Below are 12,753 nucleotides of genomic sequence, written 5' to 3'. Positions count from 1 at the left end.
TTTCAGAAACACATTCTTCAAATGCTTGCAGGACTACAGTAACCTGGAGTGTAACTCAAGACATCAGGAAAAGTTGATCATATAAACATTTACGTCATAAACACACATTTCTTGAAAGAGCCAGGAGCATGCGTTAAGGTAAGTAACTAAGCTTTTATTTTAACACTTATTTATTTCCACTTATTATAAAATGCCCATAAAAATATCATGACATTTTACTAGTCACAGAATATGCATGTAAATATTGTTTTTGAAAATGTTTTTCTGATCAAAATTGTTGAGCAAATCCATAAAGACAAACTACTACAATGTAAATCAGGGATCAATCATTTAGTGTATTTACATATACATGTTTATATTATATAAATATATGTATTTGTACATTACCAAAGACTAAAGAATAACAATAGTCTTAAAGGAACTTTGATATTACTCAGATTAACAGACAAGTAAGAGCCTGTTTCTTGGGGCTGCTTTTTCTTTCTCAATATCTTATTTGTAATCTAAGTCAATGATTAACTGTCTCTTTCAATTGTTCTGAGTCAGAGAGACTCCTGTTTGCCAGTCCTTTTTTTTACGGAAACCTACTTTTTGGTGCAAAGAATGGTATTTCTTAATCAAACGTATTTAACAAAATATATTGATCAATCATTCACAGTAGGCCAAAGAGTGTCAAACAAGGATTTTGTGTATTTGTATAAGTGATTATCTCTCTCTTCCTGATGTGTTTCTGTGTAATTTATGAGGTTCTTCTGCATTTAGATGGATATGAGAGTGTTGTTAATATCAGCTCTTCTAGGATTTGTCTCTCATGTCAGAGCAAAAACAGGTAAGGAAGTCATTTATCGCCAACAACACAGCTACTTTCTGTAGCCTCAGGGTGCATTCTTTTAATGTTTAGGTTTATGAGTTTATCTCATAGTAATTTTGAGGCTACTTTCTTTAGTTATTCTTCAAAAGAGCTTCTTGTTAGCTTTTGTTTTCTTAATGCTTTAGTTGCTGGAAAACTATTATTTAAGAATCTTACATAACATTGTAATGTTAGATCTTGTCTTCTAAAGTTGTTGTGTATGTGTTTTGTACTCAGACACCAATGCATGCATTTCTGCAAATGCCAAAACATGTGGAGAGTGTATTCAGGCCGGGCCACAGTGTGTGTGGTGCAAAGATCCAGTAAGTTACTTTGTCTACAACGTTTGATTGTCAACTTCTCGTCTGACTCTGGAAGATTATCCGAATCTTACCGGAACATGTGAACTTAGCAAGTCTCTGCTTTCAGGATTTCAAACCTTCACGCTGTGATGAAAAGGAGTCTCTGCAAAAGGCTGGTTGCACTCCACTCGGCATAGAAAACCCTCGAGGAACGTTCACCATCGACAAGAACAAACCTGTCACAAACCGTAAAAATGATGGAGGAGAAAATCGGAGGCCTGAAGAGTTCATCCAGATTCAGCCACAGAAATTCACCCTGAACCTCCGATCAGGTACTGGACCCCACCTGTGAACCAAAAATATGAAAATATGAATCAGGACAAGTTCACAGTTTCCTAGTTAAAAATTGGATATGAACACCCTTTCATGATCGTTGAATAGCAAAATATCATTTAGGTTTTAATATGATTTTCCCATTAAGAATAAGAATAAACCTGGTGTCCTGCATGAGTCCTGTTGTTTCCGACAACATTATGATGACAGGCTTTAATTTTGTTTTTTTTTACTAAGTGAACAACTCCTTTATTAATTTTTTATTATGTTTGTTGAATTTTCATTATAATACAACAATAACAAGACATCACAAAAAAATTAAATAAAAAATAAAGGACCACCAATAGCTCAGATTTGCATATAAAACAGAACTACACCATAGTAAAACAGATTAGAGAATTAAAAACAAAACAATCAAAAAGATGCAGAAGAGGACAAAGGTTCAATGTATAGAGAGTTATACAAATTACATTATTCCTTGTAATATAATAGGGCGAAGATGAGTTTTCAAATAGTCCAGATATGGGGTCCAGACTTTATAAAACTGGCTTGTTTTTTGATGTAATACATAGGTAAGACACTCCAGGAGAATCAACTCAAAAATAACCTTACGCCAACCTTTAAGAGATGGAGACTTATCACTGATCCAATTAAGTAAAATATTTTTAGCAAATTGTTCATAGCATTCATCATAGCATATTTCAACATTGTATATATTTTTTCAGGAAAGAAAGTAAAACGTTTTTATCAAGATTATTCAAGCTCACAGGAGAATTGGCATGTGACTGTGAGCAACATATTTCTTTTTCTCTCTCGTCTTTGTCACTCGACAGATGAACCGCAGAAGTTTACTCTCACGTTCAAGAGGGGAGAGGATTATCCCATCGATCTGTACTTCCTGATGGACCTCAGTGACTCTATGCGAACTAATCTTGAGAATGTCAAGAATCTGGGAGCCGACCTTGCTAAGGAGATGCGGTACATCACTAAAAACCTGCGGATCGGTTAGGAGTACACACATGCTCACATTCACGCCTTTGCGGTATTAAAACCGATAAATGATCTGCAAACTCTTGCTTGCAGGTTTTGGTTCATTCTTGGAGAACCCATGTTTTCCAAATGACTGCACAGCACCCTTCAGCTACAAAAACATCCTGAGTTTGACCAGCGACAGCACATTGTTCACCCAAGAAGTCAGCAAACAGAAAACCTCTGGAAACCTGGACTCTCTAGAGGCAGGATTTGATACAATCATGCAAGCTGCTGTCTTCGAGGTGGGTCGAGTTCAACATTCCATAAATGCCACAGAACTACGGGCAAAGTCTCCGGTACATGTTAGTACATGGAGTGTTGTACGCGCCCTGTGAATGGTTGCAACTACTTTCTTTTTGTTCCAATAAAATAGTTTTTTTTTTTTACAAATGGTAAATGCTACCAGTTTAGAAATCCTGTAGTTTAATACAAATTTTCAGATTATGTATACACAAAATTACTTCATCACCATGTAGTCAACGTGTGATTGACACAATCTCATTAATCATTCTTATTGAGTCATAGGGAGCAGCATGCTACTGAACATTAGCTACTGAACATGTTTGGACAAAACTTGACCATTTAAAGCTGAGTTCTGTCTGCTTTGTTTTGATTGTTCCTCAGAAAGAGATTGGCTGGAGGAATGTCACTCGTCTCCTCGTGTTTTCCACGGATGCTGGATTCCATTTTGCTGGAGATGGAAAACTGGGCGGCATTGTTCGTCCAAATTCAATTCAATTCAAATTTATTTGTATAGTGCTTTTCACAATACATATTGTTTCAAAGCAGCTTTACAGAAAGTGCATTTCAGAAATGTACATAGAAAAATACAGTTATTTAATCATGTATTAATTTAGGGGATAACATATCGCCAGCGTTGAGTCGTCTCTTCACGGGTGTTGGGGCATCTGAAGTTTCCATGAGAGGCTGGATACAAACTGGAGCTGACGAACTCTATTTACCTCAACAGAACAACAGAAAAGCTGATGGGAAATAATTAGCATAGCTGCTGTTCATAAAATTAATGATGGGAAATGCCATCTTTCCAATAATATGTACACCATGAGCAACTACTTTGTAAGTGTGAGTTTTACAGATAGATAGACAGATAGACAGGCAGGCAGACAACTGGAAAAATCAGAGCATGTCTTTCATTTGAGTTATTTTTTGCAGGACTACCCCACCATCTCTCAGCTAGTAGACACACTGAGTGACAACAACATTCAGACCATCTTTGCTGTGACAGAGCAATTCCGGGCTCTTTATGAGGTCTGTGCATGCATGTAATATATCTTCTCCTGATTGCAACATCATCTCATTATTTAAGCATCAATTTTAACTCAGATTATAGTCTGTGTTGATTCATGATGTATATATGTGTGTGCACAATAGGAGCTCTCTGCTCTAATCCCTAAATCTACAGTGGGGACACTGTCTACCTCCTCTTCCAATGTCATCCAGCTCATCATTGATTCCTATAATGTGAGTTCAAGTTATGCATCAGATGTCTATAAAATGTGAAGTAATGGTTGGCTGTGGTAAGCTCTAGTTCCTCTTACAGTTCAAAAGAAAAGAAACTAAAACCGCTGTTATTTTTCACTTGCGTACAAAGGAATTCACTTTACCGCCAGTTCCAATGTTTTAAGGTTGTTCATAATTCATAGTTCTTAAAGTGCGACTGGCTTGGTGCATAAACCGCTAAGACTAGTCTTACAAGTTAGACATCAAATGATTTTCTTTAAGACTGTTCATAGCTTATTTAAATCAGTTAAAACACATAAAAACATAGATTGGTCTAATTTGATGCCAAAAAGTAAGACTGACTGCCACTGATTTACTGCTAGTGTGTCATACTAAAACTTAAGACACTGTCTTAACATAATGGCCAGGGCTGGCCTGGGACAGAAAATCGGCCCTGGCATTTTGGCCCAGACTGGCCCACTACATATGATCATAAACACCACCCATCTTTGCACGCCTTTGAATATGTTTTTGTTCAACTCCTATTCATTAAAACCACTAATGCCATGTGAGTGAGTATGAACGAGTGAGAGTTAACAGATGAAATAAGTACAAAATTGTAATTTATTAATACAGTCGAACTATACTCCACACAGTGGTGAATCCAAAAAACAAGCTATAAGCTGCATTGGCATAGCAATACCAGTGTTTCTCACAGGAATTTTGGTAAAACTGTGGTGTGTGGACCTCGGTCCTTCTAGGGGGGGTTGGGGGCATGGTCCCCCTAAGAAAATTTTGTGCATTTTAATGTTAAATTCATCAATCTAGTGCAGTTTGAGGGTTCAAAATTAAAAGCTCCAACCCATATTCACTGTGCAAGTATAACAAAGAAAAAAATCAAACCTCTTTTAGTAACAGTGTCTGTCTATATTACACTACATAATAATAGTTATAATATTAATCTCATGATAGTAGCCTAATAGCCATATATTGTAAAAAATAATGCACCGAAAAATAAAGAAAACTTTCATAATTAGTTTTGTACTAATTTCTATACTTGAAAGAGATAAGCACATGATCTTTTATTTTGACGGAAACTGCATCAAGCATTTATTTTGGCGGAAAACATGGATACAAACGCGTCTCATTAAACTTCTAGTAAATTGCTGTAATCGTCAACTATGCAGATGTGGAAATAATCTGTAACTGGGTTATGGGTTCCTACACTCATAGCCAAAGTGTTTTGAAAGTAGTTCTGCTTACCGCGGACTCTACGTTACACTTTCTCATCTCTCTCCTGATCCTCCTCATCAGCCACTGGAGCTGATGAAGGTCCTGCTGCTGCAGAAAACATATATCTTGACACATTTTACAGCGTCTGCTTGAAGGGCCTGTATCTATTTTTCACGCTATTTCTCTGCACATTCCTTGCGTTTCTTCTCCATCTCTCAGACTATTTTGACAGATACACACTTGACACTGCACGCTCACTCAAAGCCCAGAGGGGGAGGTGTTTAAAGATGTGATTGGGCCAGCCCAGTGTCAATCAAGAAAACAACCAATGGGCCGCTGATCTACGCGTTTCATGGGCCGGTCTGTCAGTGAAAAAAAAAAAACTAACGCTTACTTTTTTTTTGACCAATGCATTACACCGGCACTAACCCAGCGCCGTCAATTAAACAAAACAAAACGAATGGGCCGCCGATGTACGAGTTTTATGGGCCGTTAAAAAAAAAAAAAAAAAAAAAGTATGAGATGTATCGGCCCAAAAGCACGTCGGTCCACCGGGCATTTGCCCGGTATGCCAGATTACCAGTCCAGCCCTGATAATGGCTATGTTTTTGCATCCGGCCCGAGAGAAAAATAGTAAAAGTTATAAAAAAAGTAATAGTTGACCCCAAAAAGAAAGCTTTAATTGTTTATTTTAGTCTCATGTCACTCATAAACCCGCATGACTTTCTTTCCTCTGTGAAAAACATTGAATTTCAAAATGTCTAACCCTAACCTATCCCACAGAAGACATTCATACAGGTTTAGAACGATGATGAGGCTGAGTATAAAACAGAAATGAACAGAGTGAACTATCCCTATAAATGTAGGATTTGAATGAATATTTCATTTTCCCAGCACTAATATACTCTCTGTGTTTAATTCTCTCTATCAGTCCTTGTCCGCAGAGGTCATTCTGGATAACAGCAAGCTACCTGCTGGTGTGTCCATCTCCTACGTCTCCCACTGCAAGAACGGAGTGAGCAGAAAAGGAGATAGAGGGCACACATGCTCCAACATCTCCATTGGGGATGAGGTGAGAGAGTGAACGCAATAAAAGCCATCTGAACTTGTCTGTGCATGTAAAGGAACCAATGCTCTCCTAGTCTGCATATTTCTAAGACATGTTCCAATTTGAGTAGTCGCAGATGCTAGGATGAATTTCTTCTTGTTTAAAATTTAGCCAACCTGACTTTCTCTGACAAGCAGAGGAGCTACAGCAATACCCAATGAAATTGTGAAAGGAAAGACTGGTAGTGGAGGTCAATGTGTGGGAAACAGGAGTCCAAAAATAATAGAATCAAGACTAGTTCCAACTAGCTATCTTTGTTTTCCATTCTGTTCAAAACAATGCAAAAACAATCTCTATGTTGCACTATTTCAGTGTGGATAATGTATATGCTGGTTTTTGGCTGAAATCCTGCATCCTAAAGTTCACTATATGAAAGAATTCAACATAATGAAAATGGGTGAAGATAACTAACTCTCCAGCTGATCTGCCACGTCCTGTAGCAAACTCTGATCTCTATCGCTTAGTTAGATCTGACACTTCTATACGTGAGCTCTCAACCAATAACACACTGGAGCTATGCATGAACCGCCTCCCTCGTGTCCATGTTGCACATGAAAAAGCAGAGATAAATAAATGTATAAATAAAGAAATATGGAAATAAATACATGTGGGAATAAAAAAATATAAAAATAAATTAACGCATAAATAAATAATAGTTAAAAAGTATAAAAATAAAAACAGAAAATAATAAATGATGGAAAAAGTTAATTAATTTAATTCAAATGAATTACATTTGTTTTATCAAGCCAGTTATCTATTTATTTATGTTTATTTATTTATTTTTAATTTCTGCAGGTAAAAAAAAAACTAATGTATGTTCCTGATAACTAAAAAGGCAAGAAAAAAAATAATTTATACAAAATATAATCATATGTGATGTGTCGTGGAAGGACTTCTGGAAAGAGCGTCTGTCTTATAATGTGCACAAGGACTTAGCATTGAAAAGAACATGTCACAAATAAAAGCTTTCGTTTCCCTGTACACCCTGCTGGCTATTTCCATTTTTATAAATGATATGCCACCTGGAACATAAAACAATGTGTTGTGCCTCATAGGTGACGTTTGATGTAGAAATCACGGCTAAAGGTTGTCCATCTAATGGTAAGTCAGAGACGATAAAGATCAAACCGCTGGGCTTCAACGAGGAGGTGGAGGTCGTCCTCAACTTCATCTGTGAATGTGAGTGTCACAAAGATGGAATCCCAAACAGCCCATCGTGTCACTTCGGCAACGGTACCCTGGAGTGTGGAGTATGCAGGTTTGAGAAGCTGTCACTCTCTCTCATATGCAAATGCAGACAACCAAGTATGACAATCATTCTGATTCAATGTTTTCTTTATCATATCAGGTGTAATGATGGCCGATTAGGCAGGTTATGCGAGTGCAGCCAAGATGAGGTTGAAACAGACGATTTTGATGCATATTGTCGTATAGGTAAAGAGACAGAGGTCTGCAGCAACAATGGAGAATGTGTCTGTGGAACGTGCGAGTGTAAGAAAAGAGACAACCCAGAGGAGAGATACAGCGGAAGGTTCTGCGAGTGCGACAACTTTAGCTGCGACCGATCCAACAACAAGCTCTGTGGAGGTACGTCTCTTTTAAGGATTTTTCTATTTATCTTATACAAATTTTAGTGTTTAATGTTCACTTCTCCTAAATTAAAATTATAGAACAGTTAAAATCAACATGAAATTGCATTTGCATCCCATTTTATTTTCAGAATACAAAATACTTTATTGGATTAAAAAGCTGCTGCATTTGCTTGAACACTGCAAATAAATATTTTCTTAGTGTTCTTGTTTTGTTTTCCAGTATAAATATCTATTAATTCTTAAATCAAGATATATTAACTGGATATGCAAAATGACTTTAGATATTGAGTTTTGTTAGCCTGGTTAAAACCAGACCATTCTCAGTAGTAACTAAGTTATCCTCTGGCAAAGCTTCTTCAATAACTAATTTCCAAAGGGGCGTCACCAAAGGAGGTCGCTCAAATGCCTCTGGGCGCAGAATTGGATAGACCTAAAACTCCTAAAACCAATCAGAGCGATCGTCATAATGTAAAGCCATATACTGCGTCCCAAAATCAATTCACCTAAGTTACACTACGCCATAAAAGTATGTAGGCTACTCTTTTTGTGAAGAAAATGTATTTACTTTTGAATGTGTAGCAAAAAAGTAGGCAAGCTTTGGGACATAGTAGCCTACTTCGTCATCTTTATCGGACGGATCTGTTGCGTGCATCCTGTCACGTAAACTGCCCTGTCAATCAGAAAGAAAGAGAGAGAAATCAAATGTAGTAGCACGTTCATCTGCCAGTGGGTCTTTCATGGAGACTGTCCTCATGTGTAGGCTAGACCTAAAACCAATCAGAGCGATCATCATCGTGTAAAGCCCGCCTCAACGTTTCTGATTGGTGCCGCGATTTCGACGGCATGAAAATGGACTTGAATGAGCTCTTTGCCAGACTACTTGCAGAGCAAATCTAAATTTGCCGTACGTTGTCTGGGTTTTCCCAGGCTAGAGTTTTGTGTGAAAATGTATAGAAATTCATAGGAAAAACAAGATTATTTTTCTTTTCCCATTGACAGATATTTTTCTTGTTTTAAACTTAATTTTGATATATTTTTCAGAAAACAAGACTTCGTAAGTCATTTCGTTCTCAAGTAATGGAATTTTGAATTAAGACTGTTTAGATATTTGTACTAGAAAACAAGACAAAAATGTTATTGCACGGTTAAGACGGATTTATCACCAAGGCATCCTTTCCCCCACAGGTCATGGACGATGTGAATGCGGACAGTGTATTTGTAATGCTGACTACTTCGGTAGTGCATGCGACTGCCCTCTAGACACCTCCACCTGTCTGGCCAGTAACAAACAGATCTGTAACGGCCGGGGCACCTGCGAGTGTGGCGTGTGTAAATGTACAGACTCAAAGTTTGAGGGTCCGACCTGTGAAATCTGCCCAACCTGCAATTTGCAATGAACACAAGTGAGTTATTGGCAGAACACTTTCTAATGGTTAAGCTAACAAAGCTAACCCCGTGGGTTGAACCATAGATATCATAAAAGGCTAGATGTCTCGTCCGCGCTGCTGGCCAATGGAGGTCGAGGTCCGCACACGGCGGCCATCTTACCACAGGGTGCTCGCTCACTCCTAACATGGTGCATGTACTTTTAAATAACCATAACTTGCTCAATTTTCTACCGATTTTCAAACGGTTTGGTTTGTTATAAACGTCAGAGATGTAGCTATGACACTGACTGCATACATATGAATAATTATACAAATGGACTTCCATATGAAATAATTATAGCCACGTTAATGACGTTTGTAAGAAACCAAACCGTTTGTAAATCCGTGAAGATTTGAGCGAGATAAGAGGATTTGTGTGCGTGCTGATCACTCACCTTAACTCACAGAGCCCTGTGGTAAGATGGCCGCCGGTGATGCCGGAAGTGACTCCGCCTTAAGACATCTAGCCTTTATATGATATCTATGGGTTGAACTACTTGCTTGTAGTCATTTTTTTTTTATGAATAACTTTTCTTCTAATTACTAATCACTGGTGCTCTAAAACAGATTTAATCTTATCTAGCAGCACTAAATACATTCCTGTGTGTTTTCCTCCAAGGGATTGTGTTGAGTGCCAACAGTTTGGTATGGGTATCAAGAAACGTACATGTGAGAAAGAATGCAGAAACTTTACATATATCATTTATTCATTTATTTTCAATTTTAATGCTTTTTTTACATCTTGGCCAGGGGACTACAGATGAAAAATAGCCTTTTGGCTAATTCTGGCTTTTCTTAACCATGTTTGTTCATGTGTTTTATGAAATTGCACTGTCCCCTCTTAAATAAACCAATAAAACAAAACAATCTTCTTTTTTTCATATAATTATACAAATGTAATCTACACTTCAGTTACTAACTGTAACAGAACAGATATGTACAGTTATATTATATATTGAGTACAAATACATGACATGAACATCAAAATGCAATGAACTGAACAGCATAAATGAGCAAATACAGCAGTAACTTTTGTCTCTTTCTCTCTCCCTCTCTGTGTATGTGTGTGTGTGTGAGTGAGTGTTCACATTGTCGATGTGTCAGTGTCACCAAATTTATTTTTGTGGTGGCTCCACATTTTGGACTATTTTATGATCATTGTGCATTGTGGATGTTTTTTGCATTGTTGGAAGTGTGCCAGTTTATTTCTGTCTATGTGTTCTACGTTGTTTCTGATTTTGATGATGAATTTTGTATATTTACATTGCGGGGTCTCCAGGGCCCCCGAAGACAACTAATGTCCCTATATCTTTTTCACACTAACATAACATATTCCAATTATTTACTTAATTTTTTTTTTTTTTTTTTTTTGTAGATCTAGAAAGTGTTTAGAGCCGTAGAAAGTTTTGGACTGTTACATTCTCCTCCCAGTCTAGGGGTCAGGAGGGGAAGTAACAAAGAAAAAAGATGATTTGATTAAAAAAAAAAGGTAACGTAGAGACGTAAAATTACGTGCACACTTCACACTTCAGTCTCAGTCCCAGAATGAAAGCAAACACAACTTAAAGTAAAAGCAAAAGTATTTATTTCTGTTATATATATATTCGAGAAATTAACAAAGGATGGGAATAAGTCTTCAGGAGAGAGCATGGCCTAAAATAACAAACAAAACAGTGGCTAACTAAGGTTTAAGGGAGCTATCTACCCTGTACAAAAACAAAGATGAAAATCAACAACAAAACTTTCCAGAGCTCCCCCTCTAACCAAAAACAGGAGAAAAATGTATTAAAATAAAAAGGCATCCTCTCCTTACATTTCCCAGATAATCCAAAATGAACAAAGCTAATAAGATTTCATACAATACCTTTTAATTACCCACAGGTAGAGGATTCATCACTACACTGTAAAAATAAAAGGTGCCTGGAGGAACCTTTTGGGGTTCTTCACTTTGCCACACCGGCGGAACCGTCTGTAGATCCTCTAGGCACCCTTTAAAAAGGGCCGGTTCTCTGAGGAACCACACAGGTTTCCTGAGGAACTCTTATATTAGGCACTGTGTGGAACCACTTTGGGTGCCTCCAGGAACCAAATTTCATTTTTTTTATATATTTAATTTCATGTTGTTACTATGGTTACCTTTGACTTCTATTATAATAAACAAATTAAACCAAATAGAAATAAGAATTGTTTATTACATATTTGATATTCATTTTTATACATACACTTCCATGCACATGGGAAAACATGCTAACTATAGATTAATATCAATGAATACACAAAAAAATAGTATAATACATAAGCAACATGAATAATCAACCATGTATATACAATAGATAAGCAAGAAAATACATCTAAAAAAAATGCATGGAAACACATATGTTCCACAAAATAAATCAATGTAAAAAAATTACATTTTGACTAATTAAAAATGTCCATCTTTACTTAACTTTAAAACATTTGTGTTTCAGTCCAATGTCTGACATCACTGTTTCCAAGTCCAAAAGCTTTATCAGATGTCAAAAACAAACAAACAAACAGTGCTAATATGCACTCATTGTGCTGTAATATTCCTGAAAATTATGATCCTAACCTTTATCTCTATACCGAAATCTCTGATAGTTATTCAGCCATTTTGAATCATAAAATGTTGAAGTCTGGGATGCCGTTAGACTGGAGACTGTAATGTACACTATGGCTTTTGAAAAGCTTAAATGTGTGACTCGAATCAACAGTGCTCATAATGGTTGTTGAGTATTCTCATGAAACAAGATAGAGGAAGTAGAAGTATGGGCTTCGACCCAGAAACAGTATTAAGGTGCAGTAAAATAATCTGTTGTTCTGTGAATGTTCACTGGTGAATTACAGTCATTTCAATAAGAATCCACATGATCAGCAATTTCGTTTGTGGTCAAAAATGTCACTATGGGACCAAGTTGGTGTGAGGTACTTAAAGAGTTAGAAAAGTGAAAAGGTACAGCAGATTCGTTTTCCGTTTGTTTTCCCTCTTTTCTGGTGGATGGTCCAGGCACTTCAATGATTTTCAGGTCTACAGGAGGACTTTTATTCTTGTTCAAACTTGTATTTCAGCTTACCACGATCCCTGCAAAGTACAAAATGTACTGTTAAAGTGATAGTTGTGAAATTTAAATAATTTCCTCAGCCTTGTGACGTTCCAAACCTGTTTGACTCTCTGTCTGTGGAACCCAAAAACAGATCTCAGGCATAATGCAACCCCAGTCACCATTCACTTTCACTGCATGAAACACAAGCAGAAAAAAATTGTGTAAATCATTCATGAAACCATTCTTATGTACACTTGTCTAGTTCAATTCAATGCAACAATTTATGTAAAAATGGTTAAGCTATGGAAGCAAATAAGAGACAGAACTCTTTGAAATTTAACAGCCACTGAATA

At 36.9% G+C, this 12,753-nt stretch overlaps 1 protein-coding gene across 2 annotated transcripts; it reads left to right on the top strand.

Moving 5' to 3' along the window:
- itgb1b.2 (integrin, beta 1b.2) lies at positions 1-10,087 on the top strand. Of its 2 annotated transcripts, XM_081374276.1 has the most exons (14): positions 1-138; positions 763-829; positions 1,088-1,173; positions 1,280-1,484; positions 2,319-2,489; positions 2,569-2,759; positions 3,142-3,234; positions 3,691-3,786; positions 3,910-3,999; positions 6,143-6,283; positions 7,375-7,577; positions 7,668-7,906; positions 9,097-9,314; positions 9,958-10,087. In XM_081374276.1, the coding sequence occupies exons 2-13, from the start codon at positions 763-765 to the stop codon at positions 9,306-9,308; spliced, it is 1,794 nt and encodes a 597-aa protein (XP_081230402.1). In that variant the 5' UTR covers positions 1-138; the 3' UTR covers positions 9,309-9,314; positions 9,958-10,087. The 2 variants fall into 2 exon arrangements, with proteins under 2 accessions (XP_081230402.1, XP_081230401.1); XM_081374275.1 differs by lacking the exon at positions 9,958-10,087 and having other exon boundaries at positions 9,097-9,456.
- The last annotated feature ends 2,666 nt before the right edge of the window (positions 10,088-12,753 follow it).

Source organism: Scardinius erythrophthalmus (genome assembly GCF_964197995.2).
Source record: "Scardinius erythrophthalmus genome assembly, chromosome: 9".
Classification (NCBI taxonomy): Eukaryota; Metazoa; Chordata; class Actinopteri; order Cypriniformes; family Leuciscidae; genus Scardinius; species Scardinius erythrophthalmus.
This window is presented reverse-complemented; position numbering and strand designations above follow the sequence as displayed.